The sequence below is a fragment of the Tinamus guttatus genome, unplaced genomic scaffold, assembly GCF_059628265.1.
Source record: "Tinamus guttatus ecotype Peru unplaced genomic scaffold, ASM5962826v1 Tinamus_guttatus_pri_ptg000459l, whole genome shotgun sequence".
Classification (NCBI taxonomy): domain Eukaryota; kingdom Metazoa; phylum Chordata; class Aves; order Tinamiformes; family Tinamidae; genus Tinamus; species Tinamus guttatus.
In genome coordinates this window covers 10,555,461-10,577,967 of record NW_028288993.1, presented here as the reverse complement: position 1 = coordinate 10,577,967, position 22,507 = coordinate 10,555,461, and the positions used below count along the sequence as shown (strand labels likewise).

The window sequence follows — 22,507 nt, the reverse complement described above, 5'->3', positions numbered from 1 at the left end:
GGAGAATTCATGGGCATCAAGAAAGAGCCTTTTGCAAGCTGCTTCTGAGATAACTAGAGGGAGAGAGTTTTATCAAATAACAAATACAGCATGGAATAAGACAAACTGCAAGCTCCTATTATGTACAAAACCATTTGGGAAACAAACGTTTTCTACTGTTCTTCTCACGTCATTCATAAGGAAAAAAAAAAGGGACAAGACTGAGTTCCGTCTTTTTTTCAAATAAATCTTTTCAAGAAGGTTTCCCAGCCACTGTCCTTGTAGCTGTTTATATGGACACCCAGAGCATCACTGACATGGATTTTGAAACGCCCGGCAGCCCAAGAGGGAAAGGAAAAGGAAGGGTTGTTCCAAATGGAGGTGAGAGGACCCAAACAGGCAGGGTGCAGATGGTCACAGAAAGATGCTAAATAATCCTGAGCTGCCCAGAACATATTACCTGAGAGACAGGGATTTTTCATTGCCCTGGCACTGTCCTGACCCTCTGGCACTGTGGAATCGACTGTGGCTGGGGAGGACAGCAGTGCTCAAACCAGTCAATAATCATAAACACAGCATGGCCCCAGCGCTGCTCCCGATGGAATCAATGTGGGATTTGTTCTATGGAGATCACTGGTGATTGTGTCCAGCTGCTGTTCTGCAGACAGGATCAGTGCTCCATACTGACCAGACAGGAGTCAGCTGTTACCTGGAAGTCTGCTGCAGGCAGCTCCACACTGAGCGCTGGACAGATGACCTCAAGAAGGGGCCATCTGAGACATAATTTCCAGCTGGCTCAGAGCAAGGACAGAGCATTTGCCTGTGAGAGATAGCAGAAGCAAACCTAAGACAGTTACCTTCCCACACCCAGTGAGCGAGTCCTTTATTTGTCTTCTGGCAGTACTCATCTAAACTGGCTGTGGGGATTTAAGACATTGTAAAATCGTTAAAGAAACTTTGACTCAGCTGCGGATTTGTAAAATGCTCTATTTAAAAAAAATAGTCAAAATCAGTATGAGAAAAAAGAGATGATAAGGAACATATATAAAAAATCATGACATGATATTTAAATCACAATCTTAAGTGAATATCCATTGTCATTCTTTCCAAAAGGAAAGCCAGTGCATGTGTCAGAACAGGAAAGGATTAGTACCAGCTGTAATCTTTCACCACTCTAGGTACATGAAATGCTGCAATGAGAAAGCTAGAGCAATTAATGCATATTACAACTGAAGACAGCTAAATACAACTAAATATAGCTTGCATGATCTGCCAGTAATATATCTTAAAAAAATATATGGGCAATTGAAATGCTGGGTTAGCACAGAAAGAATAAAGCCTAGTTGAAGGAAGTGTGGAATATACATGTTACAATCCTTCTCACCTTGTTTGATAAAAATAGAATGTGTCAAAGTATAACAAAAGAAAAGAACTGGAAAGGTGCTGAAGCACAGTTAATCTAGCTTGAATTTTCTGCCCCTTGACTGTACTCTGGCCTCATGTCCTCACAGCACAAAGCAACTCTCATTATTCCTAGTTCAGTAGAAGAGGTGTAGGAGGCAAGGCCTGTTTGAAGCTAAGAGCAGACATGAGGCCAAAGTCTAATGTTAACTTGTCTGAATGAATTGTCTGAAAATATAACAGGACGATAAAAATACATTTCATTGTAATTCCTGAGTTTAAGCTGAAAGGAGTAATACAAGGAGAACAGCTGGGCTTTTCAGAAAATGTTTTTCTCTGTCACTGAAATCATCCAAGATGAGCCTGTTTAATCTGGACAGCCTACAATAGTGAGCTATAAAACTTTATGCACGGTGGCCTCTTTACGGAGCCTCGCTATCCAGGGATGCAGAATCCTTTCAAAAGGAGGGATGACAGAAAAGCTCAGGCCCATATTTTCAAGTGATGTCCCTTTCAGACTTCCTTTTTCAGGGGTCATGCTTTGAGATGACTCTTGGTTCCATCTTATTTTCAGGGTACGGGTGACCTGACTCAGCTGCGATTCTGGTACACATGAACGCAGAGGCAGGAGGCCTGGAACCTCCCACTAGAACAAACCTACAAGAATTCACCCAGAGGCTACATTTCTCAACCATGATATAGGTTCCGCATGGGATGACTCAGAGAAGCAAAAGCAGAAGCAGCATTTTAACTCAAAGTAATGGTTCCTCCAGCTAAGACTTGAGCATTATTGCCTCTGCAATGACAGTGTGTACAGAATTCAGTTATACAGAGATTTTGGAAAGTTGCATCTTCCTTTCCCTTTCCTTTTTTTTTTTTTTTTTTGGAAAACAAATGGTTAGTTAAATGCCCAGGTTAAAAGGTTAAAAGTCCCCGTGTGAGCTCCAATTGTGCTACAGCATCCTCATATAGCCTTAAAACCAGTATAGTTGCCACCACATTTGGGGTAAATATTTCTAATCTTCCACCTGCAGCAGCTTGGGATGACTGCTCTGTCTTCCAGATCGAAAGAGCCAAAGCGCCAGCGAATGTACTGCTTGAAAGCACAGCGACGCAGCTTGTCGTTGGCATTCATATTGTTCAAGTCCAGAAAAGGCTCTTTGTAGAGAAGGATATCTCTCAGGTTGTCTCTGGACAGCACTAGTCGCTCAAATAACGGGGACGTTGTGATGCATTCCCCTTCTTTGCTTCGGCAGCAGAGCTGCTCATGGCGCTTATTTGTATTCTGGCATTCCCCACAGTGGCACCACAGTAGGTGGGCCTGGGAGGAGGCCATTTCCCTATGGAAAGGCTGCATATCATATCCGTTTGTAACAGAGTCCTTATTGGATCTATGGGTGCAGCAGTCGACACAATCAGAGAATTTCTCAGGGTGGCTCTACAACAACAATTACCGAAATAAATTTGAGAAGAGAAGACAACACCTGCTACTTTACCCCTCTGTAGAGTGAACTTATCACAGAGATCCTCACCCTTGGGCTTTTCACTTGACACCACACAATAGGCATAATGACGACAGATCAGCAGATCTGGAGGAGGATAGTCTTTCTGTGTTGCCAGCACCCACTCTAGTGAAACCAAATTAACACCTCACAAGTTGTTTCAACACCAACGCACTCCCACTGGCATATATACACCAAAGAAAGCAGCAGCTTTAAGTGACTCTAGAAAACACATCCTCTGGTCACAGGATTTACTAACTGCAGGCTGGCAACAGGACTCTAGTTTTAGTTCCTCTAAGAAAAAAAGATCCTAGTCATTTGGGAATGACATTCCTCAGTTTTCCCTCCTGAAGAGGGAATCCCAAAGGTTTGTGCATGTCCTTACCTCAACGACCTTGCCTTCAGCATCCTGCAAGCTTGTTTTCAGGGGTTCCTTTATCAAGACAACATGTGGCTTATCAACGTGGGATACGTACATCACCTATGCAGCAAAAGAAATGAGCATCATCAGCTGGAGTAGCTATTTAGAGAATGGGGGATAAGCACAGCATAGATTTGGCTTCAGGGCCTGAGTTCCACAGCCTGCATTCAGATAACCATCCCATGCAGCTACACGTTCCAAGGGCAGATATTCCTGGTATCTGGGACAGTAAGGACACAGGGAGCATAGGGAACAGAGGGAATAGGAAGAGGTGGTATAGAACTATCTGTAAGGGTGTGATTATGCACAGCCTTTAGATATCCCCCCTTTCAACTTTCTAAAAAAAAAAAAAAAAAAAGTCTAAAATTGGGGGTGGGGAGGACAGTAAAGTCAATCAAGAGAAGTAGTCAATAACATCTTGAAAGTAGGAAAAGAGAACTGAAGTTGGCAAGAAGGAGGCTTTGGACAATACCCTCCTTAGGTAACCCTTTCATTATGTCCTTCTGCTGTCACTGTTTCTGCAGGTTCCTGCAGGTTCTATGGATGTTGACATGAAAAGGAGATGGCAGTTCCCTGTGCCAGTTCCTGGCTTCACTGGATCCTGCAATCCTTCTCACAAAGCTCCTTGATTTCCCAAACCCTGGACATGCACATGGTGCTGGAGAACACAGCGGTGAAGCAGGAATGAACCATCTAGCACTCATGAATGGTCTGGTCTGATGAGTTTTTGCATCCACAGAGCAGCAATTTACATTCCTTACCCGTCTTGGATTCTGCACAGTCTCGTACTTCTTTTTGTAGTGATATATCCTGACAGGTGATTTGCAGCAGCTGCTGTAAGTAATATAAAAATCGATGACAAACGTAGCCTGCATGTGGAAGACAAAGAAGTGGTGATTCCATTTTTCTTAACGAGACCATGGCACCAGAAGTGGCTCCATAAACATAATAAATAAATCTCTCACCAAGCCAAAATAGGAGATCATGGACCCAATGTACATCATAAGTTCAATGAAGTCAAATCTTCCAGCCTTAAACAAAGCATAAGAGGGTAATGGGAAAACAGGATCTTGAGCCATTCACTCAATTTTTTGGTGTTTCCCTATTAGGGCCTTTACAGTGATTCAACCATTCAATCCCCAAATTTCACAGGCTATCTCAGACACTAAGCAGGAGTGAATAAGCTACTTGAGAGGGGAGTAGTGGGGACACACAGGGTTTATGAAAGTCTAGATACCTGCTAGTGGCTCAGCCCAAACAACAATCCTGCCTCACTCCCAGCCCTGTGATTTCACCCGCAGCTTTGCTCTCCTTCAGAGTGGTCCTAGTGACACAACATGTCTTTCTCTCCAAACTGACGGACAGGAGACCGAAAAGGGGAATATGGTAGAAGTGGGGCTAAAGAAATAGCAACTTTTCTTCTCTCCTCCTCCCTGAGGAAAAGGAATTGTATTTACTGTGCCAAAGACAAGGACATCAAACCGTATCCCATAGGCTTTGATAAGGGTTCTCTGTTCCACCCCATTTGATTGCTTGTAGTGCTTTGCAAATCTGTAAAAGAGCAAATGAAGATGTGAAGTTTATCTGGGGAACATAATGTCACAAGGCTGGAGAAAACAAAAGAGCACGATAACTATTTCTGCCTTCTTCCAAGGATGCCAGTTCAACCCTCTGACAAGAAGGTGCCAAGGTCAGCTTTGCCCAGCACTTGATCCGGTAGCCCAAACTAAATCAATGCATATATAGATGTTAAAAATCCAGCCTATGTCCCATAGGTGTTCAACTTAGCCTAAATCTGAATGTGAAGCTGCAGAAAGTATAGGTAAAAAAAGTTCAGTATAGATAAAGCAGAAGGAAAACTTTATAGTGAGGATATGTGAAGAGCTGGCAAGAGCAAGAGTGTTCATGCTTGAGGGTTTTCTACCATATTATCTGAGTCCAACTCTGAACTCCTGATGACACTTTAGCATGCTGGATATCAGTCATTTCCCACAGTTTGAGCAGTGAAGAGTAGCAGGGATCACGTGGACTTTTACTGGCTTCCAACTATATGATCTGATGTCTCAAAAATGCAGCTCTCATCAATATATATGGATCAGTAAACAGAGTCACAGAGCATGGAACAAATAGACCTTTTTCAAACCTGACACTAAAAACTAGCACTACAGACAAGACCATTATATTAAACTGAGCTTATTAAAATTCCTATTTTGATAATCCATATGTCTTTCGCCTCAGATGTGCTGTCAGGACTTGAAGTGCTGTATTGTTCTTGACTGGTTTGCTTGAGTAAACCCTAAGTCATATTTTCATTTCTAAGAGAGAATCTAGAACCCTAAGTCGTTTAGATAATAGTTACTCCAACAGAAATTTGCTTAGCAGAAGGGAGGGAAGGTCAGTTCCACTGGCAGTAGGTGCCCACAGATTACTCTGCCAGCGCTAATGAAAATTTAGAGTTGGATGCCTGTACCAGAAGTGTGGACTATGTTTAATAAGACATTCGGCCTAAATGCCTTCAGCTCTGCTCAGTGTCTCCGGTTAGCTCATGCACAGAATAAGAGACATCTAGGAAACAATTTTTCCTCCTTGGGCTCAGTCCCTGCTGCTCTGCTTTGCCATCTTAATGCTAACAAACTAGCCCAGAGCAAACTTTTACTTCATTCCACTCTGTCCTGCACATCTTCCTCCAAGCTAAATTTGGCAGACCTTTAGAGCATTTTTAATCAGTGTTCCCCAGATTCTGTGATCATTTGCATCCCATTCACTGAGATCTGATTTGTATTCTCTGAAGGCAGTGAATCACTCAGAAAAACACAGCATAATGTATTCTGCTTTCTTCTTGCTTGCACAGCCATCAAATCCCTTCTTATCTTGTGCTGAAGGGTTCCACAGTCTGTGGCCATGGCATATTTTACCAGCAAGCTCCTAGCCTCTGAAGCTTGCAGCTCTACTAGGTTTTATTTTAAGGTATTTCTAACACTTTCAAAATCAGAGGTTTTCTCTAGTCCCTGAGGGAGAGGTTATTTCACATTTGCTCTTGATGGCACAGAAGCTTTCTCCTCTGTTACAGCTTTATGCTCAGAGCTAACCCATTAAGAGCTTTCTTGATCATTTCCTGGGGCTTTGCTCCCTTGCACCTCAGGTAAATCTTTTCATTTAGAAGGCTAATGCCTGTTTCTCATTTAAGTCTAATACTAAATTCCCTTTGGAATTCAGCTGAAATCTGTAGGGCTCCAAGTAGGCAGATGTTGCAACCTAACCAAAGTGGCTTTCCTGACATGCAGGACAGCTGGACTGCAGGGGAAGCAGTGTTCTCTAAATGCCTCATTTCTTACACTTCTCTCCAAAATGTTCTTCTGCTACTTATCTCTGTGAGCTTTAGGACCCCGGGCTGGATAGACCTCTGATTTGATACTAATTTGCATTCATATAACATGTCACACTTAAAGCTTTCTTGAAATATACTCATTTTAGGATCAATTCTAGCTCCGCTCCCCTTGTTCATATGTATATTTCTACTGAAATCAGTGCTCCTGTTTACACAAGTTTGCATACATAAGCTCAACAAGGTGGCAGAGTGCAAGCTTTTCTTATTTTAAAGAGGATTATGATCAAGCTATTCATGACCCTTTGATTTTCATGGTGCTTGTTTTTTTCATTGGTGCACAAACCGTCTCTGCTACTTTTTTTTCTTTCCTTTTTTTTTTCACTTTGGAAACATGAGAGAATGATTCCTCTTTGCCAATAAAACCACTGGATTAAAAGCTATAGAATTAGACCTTCAGCATGTGGGCTGGTATCCTGCACACTCTCCCAGCAGACCTACCTATGTTCTCAAACTAAACTTGCTCACTGCTGGTGTCGAATTTCCTTACAACAGATATTTCAAATGAACTGCAGCAAAACAATTTTCCTGCAGACTGGTATTTTTATACACAAAAGATAACAAATGTGGGGGAAATCCATTTTTGGCATTTTGACCTCAGATGTTAAACTGAGGCTAAATGACCTCAAGGCTACTACACTGCTTTCCTCCAAAAGCCTTCTTATAAATCCCCTTAGCCTACAAAAATCCATTCAACAGCAAGGCTTCTGGCCTCAGTGTCTTGGTAAAAGTGTTTCACTTTTTCCTTGTGATCTACCTCATCTCCTGTCTGTGTTTGTCATCTCTGAGCAGGAAACACCTCCTTCTTTGAACAGCTCCTGCACAGTGCAGCTTTGGAGTACAATGGCAGCTCCTAGACACTTACAGCGCTCCTGCTAGTATCACAAATGTGTGAAAACCCACAGCATAATAATAATCATGGCATGAGTCAAAAAACAAGTGCTATTACACAAGAATTTCAACCTAGATCTGAGAAATAACTTTAGTTTTAAATATGCTGATATGCATTTGATAAACCAACTATATTAAAACTGGAGTGACATCAAGATTTAATGTCAAAACTTCTTGTAAATCTGCTAGATACGCACAGGACCTAAATCTCTAATTTGCTTTTGAATAAATCTTGATTTAGTGAACTGTGGAGATTACCAGATAGAATAAAAAAACACTTTGTTAATGTATCTGTGTTAATTGTCTTGGGAGATTCAAAAATTTAGGTAATTTCAAGCCACAATTGCTATATGGTGAAATCTACTCAAACTATGTGTTATCTCCCAGAATACTTTTGAGAAATTTCTACAGAAATAAAATATCCTACAATACAATCAAGTTTCTTTATAAAATACCCATGATAACACATCTATACAATTGCTGCAACTGCAGGTTAAGCACACAACTACAAGAGTGAAGGAGAATCAAATATATGTCATTTCAGGTCCTCCTTTCCTAAGCATTAGCACCCCTCTGCTTCAACTCAGTTAACGTGCTACTTACTCCATTCAACATTTTTTACCTGAAGTTGAAACCAGGCTGTTTGCTTGTTGATTTGTCATCAAGGCGGCGGAAACCATACTGCAGACTGCAGCGGTTGAAGTCCAAGTTACAGTCCCAGTTGATCTCAATGCCAATGATTCCCCCCTGGAAACAGAAGGCAAGAGTGACTTTCGGGCTAGCACTGGGATTTCTGCTTCTGCTTTTAAAATTACTGGAGATCTGAAGGAGACCAAGGGCAGGAACAACCTTCGATGTTGACATCTGGGCTTCACTTGCTCACCAAGCTGTCTTCTATAGAAGGGACTAACTACTGCAAAGGTGAGCTAGAAGGTAGAATTCTTTCAAGCTTTTCCTGTTTTCTGTCTATTTTCTACATCTTGATAATGCAAGTGTAGATGTAGCCATATATCGTGATGGCCATTTTGTTGCTTTAAACTAAATATAGGCTCAACGCAAAACCCCAAATATAAAGCTCATTTTTTAGGCTTCCTATCTTAATCTTTCATCTTGAATGACCTTGTTAACCAATAAATCTCAGTTCATGATTCTCGCCAGGACACTTTGTTTCTACCTCTATTCCATCCTTCAATTCATATGAACTTTCTATGGCTTTCTATGGATACTGTGTTAAGGACACTAGCCTCAATGCACTAAAGAACAGAGCAAAAATATAATGGCAAAAATAAATGTTTTTTGACCCTGAATATAAGCTATCATGTGTGCCGGACTGAATTTTGGATTTTCTCTTTTAATCGGCAGCAGGATTTAGGATGTGATTTATCAGAATCAAAAGCTGAATGAGAGTACACAACTGACTGTCTTGTATAGTACTTTTGTAAGTTCTACGGAAATACACACTAAATAATATCAGCTCAATCAATATTGGTCCCACCCTGTAAGATATTGAGAACATTTCATTCCTGAAAGTTGAGATTACTTTGTATCTCATATGATCAGTTATTTAAACCTAGAAGAAATCCATTATATGGCAGTTTACAAAACATGCAAGAACACAAACAAAAAACATTTTAACAATAAGCATAAAGCAAATGTAATATAACAAACCTCAACTGCCATCTCAGAAAAATTCTGGTTTGCTGCTTGAAGGATATCACCCAGACGGAAAATTGGACAGAGCGGGGAAGTTTTCTTGTTGAATGTGCAGGAAGCATTGAAATTCTGTGGAATATTTTGTCTGAAGAACAAACACAGTTGCTTAGACTTAAAAACAAAAGCTGGAGCTGTTTACTGACTAGCAGCTACAAATACTGCTAGGGAACTTCACTCTTGTTAACTTGTGTTAAATATGCTCAGGTTGTACACATATAACTTTTGTTTTTGTAGATACCAGATCTATACCTCTGTCTATACCTATATCTCTATTTATACCTGTGCCTGGATATTACCAGTAAAGTTTTACCTGTGTAAAATAAACACTTCCACATTATAAGCTGAAACACATGTGTTTGTGTTTTGTTTTATGATTTTACTGCAGCACAAACCAGTATATCTGAATGAACAGTTCTGCTGTCCAGTGCATTATAAGAAACAGCGCTATGCTAAGAAGCCGTGATCCCAAGTCTCCCTACTTTTCTTGGCTCCTGAGGGATTAATAGGGCTACTTCCATCATAGAAACTTGGTGTTTATCACTCAGTAAGGTTATGCTATGAATACATAGTATTTTGCATAAAGCAGGTGCCAATTTATACAACCCTTTCTCAGAACACAATCACTTGTTCTTCAGAAAACATGGGAGAATGTTTAGCACTTACCTGGTGTAATTAAATTTGGGGAAGTGGATGTTGTTCTTTATTAGTACCGTGAAGTTTTCAGCACTTTCCAGAACTGCAGGCCTAAAAGAAGCATACCAAGCATAATTAAATCAAATAACTTCTTTTACTTAAATACATCAATAATTACCCGGAAAAAATGTCAGAAGGAAGAATATGTTGCTAAGAATAACAGACTGAAAAGCAGGGACTTAGATGGCTCAAGGATCAAGAAAGATATACACAGTTTTCTTAGTTTCAGTTATAAATTGTTCTCTGTTTTGCACTTGCTTGTGTGGGCTGATCCTAACTGGAATCCCTACATGTTCCTGAAATAAGATTTCTCATATAAATCTTGATACAGAATAGTAGTAAGAAATTTCACCATTTGACAGCTGATGATTGATGCACAATTAATAGGCCGTTTCACTGCTTGTTCCCATACAAACATTTACATCAGACCCGAACAGCTAGCAGCTGTGTGAGAATGAGCCACACTCATATTTCTAGAGGTCTCTGGAAGTCAGGAGTCAAGGACATCACCAAAGGTGGTCAGTCCTTCCTACTAGACCCCAGTTTCACCCTTCTGAGAATCTTGAGACTGTAGTCTGTGTAACTAGATACATAAGTTGAATACAGGCACAATGGAAAGCAGGCCACAAGTCCCACCATTTCTCAGAAGAGCGGTTTCTCTGAAGCTAATGCAGCTGGACAGAAGAAACTCTCCCACAAGTTGCCAGCCTAAACCCTGTGAGACAATCTCTGCTATGCCCCAGGATCTACCAGGGCTATGGAAAAGTAACTGATTTCTAGCACTGTGTGTCTAGCACAGGGACTCTGCTGAACTGGATTAGTGGCAAGGATATTAGAGCTCTCCTGCTCCATTTTAAATGTCCTGGTCCATTCTTAAATTTCCATGAAGACAGTCATTCCAAGGTGTAAACACAGCTCTTTGAAACAGTCATACATATAAAGCACAGTGCTTGCTAAGCATGGAATATTTTCCCTATTGTATAATTGTATTTTGAACAACATATCTGCATCAGAGACATGCGATGACAAGAAACGTATTGTCTGGGTGTCACACAGACAGTCCATGAGAGACTTCTCTGCATGTCTCCTAAACAAAATCAATGAACAGGACTTGGTTTCAGACCTAATTAACATTTGTGGATGCTACCTGGCCATCGGAATTTCTGATGAGTTTCAATGTATAACAGTTGAGATAGGAATAATGTATGTAAATCATCAAAGAAACAAAAATAGATGAAGCCATAATGTGAATCTGTCTATAATTCATCCATTGGGTGGCATCTGGAAACTGATCCAAAGCTCCTTGGAAAAGGTTGTAAACAATTGTCCTTCAGCTAGCTAATCCGAGAACACTGCCCTGCTTCTGACAGAATGAAATAATCAAAAATAAAAGATTCTTTTTGCCAACATGCAACTGTTGCTTTATTCTGTTCAAGCCATCCCTAGCAGGAAGGAAAAGGAAGCTTCCTGTATAGTTCACAAACTTATCTTTCACAGGAATTTTTTTTTTTTACAATAAAGACAATCATGGGTGTAACCAAAAAACCAACATCGCTACCCTTGCATCTCAACCAGATTTAATTTGCTCAGAAAGCTCATGTGTATTATCCCAGCCTTCCTGTTGTTGGACGAAGATGATCTCTGGATCACAATTCTGTGCCAAGGAGAAGGGAATGGAAACTCCTTTAAAGAGCTGGAAAAAAAAAAACCCTCTGCAGATGGAGTAGCTGCAGGAGGCACAGTGGGCTCTGGAGGGGACCTGGGGAGGGAAAAAATATTCAACCTCTGCAGAGAGCTCAGAATTAGGAATAAGAAGAGATGTATACAAAGAATCATGCCCGAGTCTTTTATAAGCAATGAGTTAATAAAAGTGATAACAGACCTGTATCTTACGCATGGCACTCAAAAGTTGTTACAGGCTTGGGACTGAGAGAAGCTAAAACTTAATATTCCTTGGTTCTCTTTGAGAGTAATTTCCATCATAATTTCAGTTGAAACAAAATCTTTAATAAAATATTTTGTCTGGTACAGAAAATAAATGGCATATTTGCATCTTAAAACACTTTATAGTCCCGGGGCTAAAGAAAACTCTGCTACAGGGCCCCTCCACCTTACTGCAGCATTGTTCCCTGCAATCTTTTTCCTAGAGTTTTCTCTAGCTCAGCATTGTACATTGCCGATCCTGAGGTTTTCTAGAGAGTTAGTAAACTTTTTATTTCTGCATTTTCCTTGACATCTGAGTTAGTGATCCAAATGCCTGTAGTGAATTCAAGATGAGTTTGTGACTTCTAAAACTGTTTACATAGCAGCTGTGTGTTGATACAAACCAGAAGCTATGACTTCACTGCAAAATAGTAGAACAGGACAGATCATTACAAGTAAGTTACAGTTTTTTAAATATAATGAGTGTTAACAGCATGGCTGGGAAGGAAACAGTTTTACACATATGAAAATTGTATGTTTCAAGATGAAGGCTAATTTTCCCCAAAAAATTCACAACTTTGTCTAAGCAAATCCTTCTTTTGACATAAAAAATATCTCTTTTACTTACACAGGGGCAGTTTTCTCAGATTCCACAGGGCACCATGCTATGATCTCACAGGTTTTAACAGTTGCATTATACTTCACACATCTTCCTGTTCGAATTCCTGTAGAGAGGACAAACAAGTGTTTATTGAGAATATACAGCTGTTTTGAGCCATTTAAAGGCATTTTGAAAATATTAGTGGAGCCTTCCTCTAATTTAAGGTAGAAAATATATCAGTTTAGATTCTTGCAGCTTTCTGTAAGAAGAAGCTGCAGGAAGAGTTACTCAAAACACTGCCCACCTTATAAACATGATTCAACTATTTGCTTGGGTCAACAGTGCACGTTACTGTTTGGGCTGGGGGTGAAGTAATTTCCCCTCACAGTTTTACATGGAGTTATCACATCTGAGTCTGAGATAAATCAAGAAAACAATAGTTTCACTCAGAAGTTTAATTCAGCAAGATGAGCAAACTAAACAAGGATATAAAGTTGGGAAAGATCTTAATTCTTCCTTCCCTCCTGGCAAGTTCTACAGAGAACTCACCTAGCCTAAGAAAACAGCATCATGTCCTCTAAACAACTTCAGCTATTATCCCTAAAACAGGGCATAGGGCTCTTGACTTATTCTGACGACTATTCAGTCATCTTAGTTGTGTTATAGACCCTTCAAACAGCCTGAATAGCCACTAAATTCAGTGGGAGTGACTGAGATTGACCCTCATTCACACCATAGCATATACCCGCCTCTTCACATTTCCCCTTCCTCTGCTTCATCTTTTCCCTTTTAGTAAGGGTACAAATAAGCTGATAGAAACTCGGTTTTGTAGTTTTGAACTTAGGTCCTCAGATATCATTTAGGGTCTAGTGCTTTTCCAAGCCTCTCCAAGCTGGATTTTGCACAGTCTGCACTGGTCAATAATGCAATACTGTGGTACCCACAAAAAATTTCGATTTGAAAATGGCATTTTTATACCATTACTCTGCTGATCCACACTGTCTTTTATACATGAAGAGTCTGAAGAGCAGACATTATTGGCAAAGGGATACTGAAAAAAAAGACATAAAAGAGAAATGTAAGTGTTTCTTCCACTTCATGGCTACATAAAAAGTCTTTTTCAGTTTCAGGGTGAAAATATAAGATAATAAGAAAAAAAAGGCAATGCAGAACAAGTGTAGCCCTTACTAATTATTGGCCTTATGAGGAGAAAAAGGCTCAGCTACATGCAAAACCAAGCAAGCAAAGCCCTTTTCTTAGCTATAGTAACATTACCCTTTATAATTTACATCCTTTCCCATTTTCCATACTCTACCTTATACCATGAAGCACAGTAAGTCTAATATAGGACTATTTAATTCTTTGGTTGCTCAGCATCCCTCATACTTATGCAGTGAAAGCCACCTTGTTTGGAGAAATTACTCTGCAAGGTTCCACGTCTAGGCTAGCTGGATGAAAAAAGAGGAGAACTACAGCTGACTGTCAGGTTTGATGTACAAAACAGAAGGAGGGGGACAGATAGGCATGACCAAGAGTAATATTAAAAGCACCATATTAGCAGAAAAACTGACAGCAACCCTTTAAATGCAGCATGCTTTCAGATTTTTCTTGAAAGCAGCAGTAAAGTTGTAGAAACTGCACATCAATCACTGGCCTGAATGTGGCAGGTAGGTTTGGCCACAAGGTCCTTGCTGCAAGGCACAGTCACAACTCCCAACTGATCCCCTGAGAAACACAAAGGTGTAGAAAAGAAAGCAAGGAATTAAACTAGATCTTGTGTGTTAGCCGTTGAGAGAAAGAGGAGCAGCACTTCCTTGTGCAGCACTTCTCCAAGAACCATTGACCTCTTTAAGGTCAACATTAATGTTTGCTGTTAACCACTGGCATTTAGCACGGGAGACCGTCATCCTCAGTATAAATTACAAAACACACTTACCTCTGCGCACCTGCTCTGAACCTGATTCTCTGTAATAATGACGTTGGTGATCACAAAAAAGGAGTCTACGCCCTATATGGAGAAAATAATACAAATTTGACTGAAAATTCACATACCTGATTCAGAGCTCGTCATTCCAGAATGTGTCCTGGAAAGATGAGGCATATTCTGCTCTACCTCCTATTGAAAGATACTTAAATTCTGCCAGGCTCAGAGCAGGGAAGGCCAGAGGCATCACCAGGATAGCAAGGAGCAGCCAGGGACAAGAAAGCACCAATTTCCTTAACTCTTAGTATTACAGCCAAGGAAGACACATCATTTGATGCACTAGCATTAATAACACAGTTATTTTGGAGTGAATCTCTTCCTATCTTTATGATTACTAAAATACTAATATGATCACTGAAAAATGGTGTAACAAATAGCGATACATAAATCTCACAAAGAGGGTTCATTTTTTTTTTCTTATATTGTGGGTGGAAGGGGAGATTTGGCTTTAAACATTCCTGCCTCCACAGCCACGTCTCCTTTAATGTTGCTGCTCATCTCAGCCTGTATGTTTATCCTCTGTCCTTGTACAATAAACACATTGAATTGGAGTATAGAGACAGATCAGAAGAGCATCTAGATGTACAGATGGAAGTTAAATACTGCACCAACATTAATTTAAGACTTGCCTGCATCGGTATAGTGTATTCTGCTGTATCCCAGATCCATTTGTCTGTCTGTGCCACCCCCTTCACTTTAGTGTGGACGGAGCTTATAACACTGTCCTTCTCCTGATAGCGTTTGTCAAAGAGGAGCGTGTAACTGTCCAGGAAAAACAGAAAGGACAAGTAAAGCTGCAAGAATAAAATGGGTCTACTTATTTCTATCACTCTTAGACAGAGTGCACTGCAAGATAAAAGTCACATGGACGTTTTAAAATAACATTTGTGGCAAGAGATGCATCCACTTGAACAAAGTCTCTTTTTGGTTTCACTTCTGCAACTTTTGCTTTGTTAAAAATTAGCTGAAATATGGAAGACTTTTTTTTTTTCCCAGTTGAATGCTACAGACAACTTAAGGTGACATCTTGAGTGTTCAGAAATCATTTGTGAAACACTCACTGTCTGTAAGGGTGCTGGATGTCATCCCAAAACTTTCACCCATGACATGTTGTTGTCAGAAATGGTAGTATTCTTTCTAAATCTGAGAGGAATAAATGCTTTTATTTTTATTTTTTAAAACATCTTTAAAAATCTACTCTCTCATTTTCCAGAGTGATTACTTTTGTGCTTCATATTGACTGCTTCAGAATCTCTGCCTGTCTGATTTCACTTCTCCACAAATGGAATGTGTTACTAACAGGAAGAAGGCATCTCTTCCTTTAAGTTGTCAGGAAACCACTAAGAATCACTTAGCATTTCTTGCTTTTGAAAAAGGTGATTAACAAATACCACACACACTGATTAGACCATTAACAACTTTGAAAAACTAGTGTATGTTCAAAAAGTACTTTCCACATTACATAAAAGTCATATAAAAAGTTTGCTTTGAGAAACAAGCCTGACATTTAGCCATTGGAGTTAACACCATTTTCGGTTAGCAACAGACCGTTTTGGGAATAATATTTGAAGAACAGAAAAATAAAACAATTGACCAGAGGACAATGTTTTGGGATAACCACACTCTTGGAAATTGGCAGCAGGAATCCAGCTCCGAGCAGCAATAGGTGGACACAGCTATTCCAACAACAAAGCAACTTCCATTTCCTGGAAGCTTGATTCTCAGGGAGACTGGGATCAATCTGTTCAATGTCCTGGTTTGCTGCCCTCCCATGAGAATGAAACCAATTCTGCGAAGTTCTGCAGAGTTTGTTCAACGTACACTTATCACTGTTAGCAGGCACACTTTGGCAGCAAAAAGCATTTTGCCCTTTTGAGGTAACCAATCATTGTCTATTCATAGAACACCTTATTGTTCTTAAAATGCAAGGGGTGACACGCAGTTTCATCTGTTAGGTAGATCTAACCCTGGATAGGAGACCACCAGAGCTGACTCTAATCTCAGAAATAGTGGTGTAAATACAAGATTAATCAATGGAGGTAGTCTGAATTTACAGACTGCAAATGAATGCAAACACCATGATCAGAAATGAAACTGAAACATTCGTTTTACGGAAAATTCAGTGAACTCTGCCAAAAACACCCCACCCTGTAATCTAACGTCTTAACACTGCACTCCCAACAGAAAGTTCCTGCACAGTTCCCACAGCCACATCCATCTACCTTCCAAGAACGGCGAAACAAACTAATCTTAATTTTGCTGCCACAGAACTCGGAGCAAAGCCAAGCCATAACCAGACAACTCTCCGTGTAGGAGACATTGTACATTGTTCACATACAACGCAACACCCCGTCACCAAGCACTCACCCAACATACACGACGACCGCTAGATGACAGATCCATTTACAGAACGCATATTTATGACTCTGATAGTCGACATCTTTCGAGGAGCTGTAGCTACCCAGACACTCTGGAAAGCCACATGCCCCCATTGCTGGCACCTGGAGAGAGCCAGGCTTTTGAAAAGTGCAGCTGCCTTGTGCTGTCCCCTTCCAGCCTTCTCAGGCCAACCCACTTAAAGGCACAGTCAGAAACCGGCACGATAGGGTGGTGCTAAGAGAGAAAGTCCCGGGCCCTCGAAAGCAAGGCAGCAAGGACTGTTATTAACCAAAAATATAAAATTAACAAAAGGAAATAAGAGAAAGGGTGCCAGACACTACTTACCCATATACAGAGAGAAAGGGACAAATTAACTTCTGTTTTAGCTTCTTTAAAATAGGAAAAATCTGCTAAGAATTAGTCTGGCTCAGTTTTTTTGAGAGGAAAACAAGCTCTTTACAGACACCCACGTGGATACGCAACAAAGGCAGTTTTCTTTTTTGAATTCCCTTTGACTGAACATCACAGCTGTACTTTAAATTTTTGAATTCAGTCTTTTTTTTTTTTCCAAAAAGAAAAATCAAATGTCAGATGCATTAATACAGCCATTATGTTCCTCAACTACCACAGCTTTTCAGAGCCAAAAAGTTCTGGGCTGGAAAAAAAGGAGATAATTTCCTGCTAATTTCTCAAGTCCAACTTGTCAGTGTCTGCTAGGGAATTTGCTTTCACGGAACGAATCCAGACATTGCAGGCATTAATTGAAAGCTCTTGGTTTGCTGAGCAGCAACTCTGAGGTAGTAAATATTTTCAAAGCACCCTGCTCTGACCCGAAGAGATCCAGAGGGCATTTTGTATTGCACAGGATCAGACTTCCCTCCTTCACGGTATGTTTAAGAGGCCTGAACCTACAATGTGAATTCAGCACATATATTTCAAAACACTTCAGGGGGAGCAGGATTAGTGCTCACCTCAAAACAGTCACAGTCAGACCACAGCGCTGTTAGCTCAGGCCACTTACTGTCTCCAAGAAAGGCCATAAATGGAGGCCTAGAGAAGAAAATGAGGACAAAGAAAGCATGTAATTCTTCCCTCAAACAGTTTCTCAGACTCAAAAATCTCCCAGAAGCTCAAGGACATCCCGAGTCAGACAGGTCTTTTTTTGCACATTCAGTAATGTTCAACAGACTACTGTTCCATGAATCTAACTCAGTCTTCTCAGGTAAAAATTCTGCCTCTGCAAAATGCTGCAAGGAGCTCTACAGCTAACTCCACACTGCATGAAGACTCACTTCCTTTGCTTTCTTCACAGAAAGAGCACCAAATGTCACCTTGGAGCCCCAGAGCTTATCACTGTGCATTGCTCATCACTTTCTGTTGATGGCACCATCCTTCAAACTCAGCAGCACCACCTCCAAACACCACCACCAGCGCTCAATCTTTCCACTCCTGTAAAGTCCTAATCACTGAAGGCCTGAAGATACAGAGAAAAGCGAAAAAGAAAGACACTATCCATTTTTGCCTTGAGGATTACTGTGTAGCCTTCACCTCGCTTCTGTTCCCAGTGCCTCTTACTCATTATCTCTAAAATGATGCGATCGTTTATAACCCAAGGCACACTGTGGGTTCATCACTGAGGCTTATAAAAAGAGCTGGGTGACCTCAGCCACCACAGATGCCACCCTGCTGACTCCCTTGTCCACATTTCAAAGGAGAAGCAAAGAGCTAGATGAACATCAAGGTGGAACAGGCTGCTCAGACCTGCAGCTCCTGGAAGAGCAGCAGTACAGGAAGGTCATGAGGCTCCTGCCCATGGTGTTCAGGCTGCAGTGCAGCCCTTTTCCTCGTCATAAAAATAAACTAGGCATTTAAAACATATAACCTTTCACCTTTTCCAGCCCCACAAAAGCTGAGCACTGTGCCGCGTCTGCTGCTGTTCAAGTTTCCAGGAGAGGGCAGCGCTACATCAATGCACGGGCAAATACCTCATCACGGGGCAGTCTCCTCGGGCCTCAACCTGCTTGCAATGAACATTGAACAAAGCTCTTGCTTTGAACATCACCCGCAGCAAAGGGACTCTGTGCTCTGTCAGTCTGAAGCAATGCTGGGGAAACTGCAAAGATGCGTTTGAGAAGACAGAAACTGATATCACTCTGGCCTTCTGGGCCTGGCTCCTCACTGCCCAACACCCCGCACCAGGGCAAAGAAGGTGCAACACACTCCCAGAATGGACAGATTCGTGTGACAGCCACTTTGCACAGGTGCCAATGGCCATGTAAGGAGCAGGGCTATGCTAAAACTTTCAGATACCTATGGCCCTGGCGGAAGCCTTTACCTCACCTTGTTTGGGACACCATTCTGTTGGATCTCAGAATGGTTCTGTGCCTTCTGCATCAGGAATAAACGAGAGAACAGCTGGGTGAGGCAGTCACTGCTCCTCTAAACAGAGCCAGTACGTGGAACATACTTTGGCTGCAGCCTCTTTTCTATAGTTTCATGCACCAGGCAGAGCTGGACAGCATGCTGCAGCCAACTATTTGCATCTGATCAAGGGAGCTGCTGTGAGGCCACCATACAACAATGCAAACACAGGAGATTTAGGTGGGCTGTCTGGGTGGGAGCTGTAAATCTCAGCCTCACAGTATGTAAGACAAGAAGCTTAGATCAGAATTCATTTGACTCACAATAAAAGGATCAGGATCCTTTTGCTTGCAACAGAAGACCCACACAAAGGCACAAAATAAACAAAGCCCACAAAACAGAGATAATACTTTCTTTCCAGTACTAAACTGCTTTAAGTTACTTAAAATGCTACCTAGGGCTACAGCAATGACAAAAAGTTCAGGACAAGAAGGGCTTTTTATCCGTCAGCATCATCCCAAATGCTCCAGCACTCAAGAACAGGTCATCTTCTGATACAAACCAGCTAAAGTGTTTCCAGATATCACCGGTCATTCTGTTGCTGACTGCTATAGCTGATACTACTGACACTTCAGTAAACGCAAGGAAACAGCTGATACAGAATAACAGCTGGAAAAGTACCGTTGGGACGAACCTGAGGTAGGCCTGGGTTGCATTTAGGTGCCAGGAGAGCTGCAAAGAAATTGATTTTTAATATAACCCAGTCAGACTTAAATACATACAACCCATTATTCATAATAAGAGGGGAAAAAAAAGAAGAAGAACAGGACTCAGATTGCATAAGAAAGGCAGATATAAGTGTTATCTTCTCTTCTTAAATGTGCCACTTTTCACATTAACATCTTCCATCTGTTTGGGATCTGACCTCAGCAGCTAGGCCAGGCGCATTCATCTTCTTGCCCATGGATGTTCCCATATAAGGTGATCTCTCCTTGCACATGGAGAATGATTTCAATTTGCTCAGGTTTCTTCCACTCTGATTTGCTGGCCTCTATGGCTGAGCTCCCCTCACAGTTTTGCAAGGCAGTCCATCCACGCAGCAGTAGTTATAGCAGGAGGAGGAAGTCAGAAGGGAGCAGTGAAGTCAAGCCTGAAGATCTAAAGAGCTCTGGAGGTTTATTTGCAGACTCCATTCTCCTTCTTCCTTCAGATGCCTCTGGATGACAGTTTTTCAATAAGTACTTTCCATGAGTCTTTCTTAAGCAATTTAAAACATAAGCGCAATGTCAAGTTTATCTCCACCTTAAGCTATACGGCTGAACTGTCATAATAGCTCTCATGTCATTAGGAAACTTTGAAACACTACTGTCACTCCCCACGGCAGCTAATTTGGCAATTTGGAAAACATCCCAGAATAATGCAACAAATATATATGTGAACACTCTATTCTTTAAGACTTGATCCAGATACCACATCAACTCATGTAAGACAGCACGGGTTGTGCTACAGGATCCTCCATGCTTTCATTGATTCAGAAAGCCCCATGGAGTTGGGTTCTGATGTGCGATTTCCCTCCTACCTTTAATCACTAGAGCTTTCGAACAGGCTTTTGGCAGCAGCAAGGCAGAGCGCAGCTAGCCCGGGTCTAGTGACTTCTGGTCTTCAGAGTCTGCTTCCCCTCTACAGGGTCAAAACAATTTGATCTCCTGGGTTTCCACCAGGACAGAGTAAAACAACCACTTGATCTTTTATTTCTTATTATTATCCTGGCATTTGCTAAGGTGTTCAAATGGCCTTCCTTTCCTTTACCTGCTGCCTCTGTAAAGTTAAGGAGACACAAAAAGAAAGAAAAGGTCCTTTAGAGGGTGTGAGGCCTGAAATAGTCTGATGTAAAGGAGAATCTCAAAGCAGCATCTTCCCAATTCCCAGCTCAGACCTCTCCCCTGTGCTGAGAACTGTGAGGAAAGGATATCAGTATTTACAAAAACACTCTTTCTCCAGCTTCAAGGAAGCACTGCCCTGCACTCACATGGCTCCATCACTTTTAATTACCAGTTAATGAAGCTTGCAGGGATCAGAACTGGCCCTCAACACCTCCATGAGAAAAAATACTGGTTTGATTTGCTCCCCCTGTATATTCTCCATGCTCAAAATACTCATCGAGAGAAAAGAGTGCAATTGATACCAGGAAAGCATGTCAAGGGAAAGTAGATCTCTTCTGGGAACTTGTAGGTAAATATGATTCCTAAAGGTCAGTATACAGACTAAAAGCACAAAGGAAACATGATCTGCTTTTTAAAGTTCAAATCCAGGAGTCAGGAGACTTGGATTACGTTCCTGGCTCTACTACAGCCTTACGGCACAATCACAAGCAACTCATCCATCCCCTCTGTGACTTAGCTTACCCAGTTAAAAATTATGACAGCAATGCAGTACCACTATTTTAAGCTTCTTGTAAAGATCAGTAAATTAGTATTTTGTGAAGTGCTTCTCATGCCTCAGAAGAAAGAAAGGAGCTAATCTAAGATGGATGCAGTATTTAGAATTGCAAAGTATTACATTCATGATTGCTATTTACCGAGTCAAATTCTACAGTGATTTACAACCTGTACATTTCAATTGGCTTCAATTTAATATGACTCACTGCATATTTTAATCCATCATCTGTGGACTTACACGGGGTTCTAAGACAATCCAAGAAGCTAACTGAAATGGCAGAGGCTCCAAATTCCTCCTATTTCATGTTTAAACATGGGCTCCGAATGATCTGCAACAATACAGAGCTGCAGACTGGAGGTACCAGTTTCACAAACAAGTTTCACTTTGATACACAGCCTATTTTTGACTGTTTGGGCCTTTTTGAAGCTCCTGTCCCTGTTTCAGATTTAGCATAGCCAGCAGTCCACACTTACTGCTACTTTGAGTCATGCTGGCAATGGATGTGCAAACTCAAGAATATGAATTTGCCATTCGGCTCTGATGAAGGAAGCCCGGGCGCAGCACTCTGCCAACCCAGCTTCACACTTCAAGTTTTTCACTTCAAGACCTGAAATAGCCATTCACCCGATATGCCGAATAACCATTCACAGTGCAATGTGAACCACGCTTGAGTTTTTTTTTTTTTTTAATGCTGTCAAAGGCTGCCAGAATCTTAATTGGGTAATGGCACCAATCTGTTTGTACATCTCCTACAGAAGTGACGATAGCCTCCCTCTTGGGAAACTATGACACTAAGTATATAGATAAAATGGTGAATTTCAAGCCTATTCCTGTT

The 22,507-nt window shown here is 41.1% G+C and overlaps 1 protein-coding gene across 1 annotated transcript; it reads right to left on the bottom strand.

Moving 5' to 3' along the window:
• Positions 1–2,260: 2,260 nt before the first annotated feature.
• Positions 2,261–16,992, bottom strand: P2RX7 (purinergic receptor P2X 7). Its single transcript, XM_088532551.1, has 13 exons — positions 16,861–16,992; positions 15,123–15,255; positions 14,446–14,517; positions 13,488–13,560; positions 12,537–12,633; positions 9,956–10,036; positions 9,248–9,377; positions 8,202–8,326; positions 4,761–4,854; positions 4,269–4,334; positions 4,065–4,172; positions 3,268–3,363; positions 2,261–2,818 (listed from the first exon to the last, which is right to left on the bottom strand). Exons 1-13 carry the CDS (start codon positions 16,983–16,985, stop codon positions 2,345–2,347), a joined length of 1,674 nt encoding a protein of 557 aa, XP_088388677.1. The 5' UTR covers positions 16,986–16,992; the 3' UTR covers positions 2,261–2,344.
• Between the last annotated feature and the right edge of the window lie 5,515 nt (positions 16,993–22,507).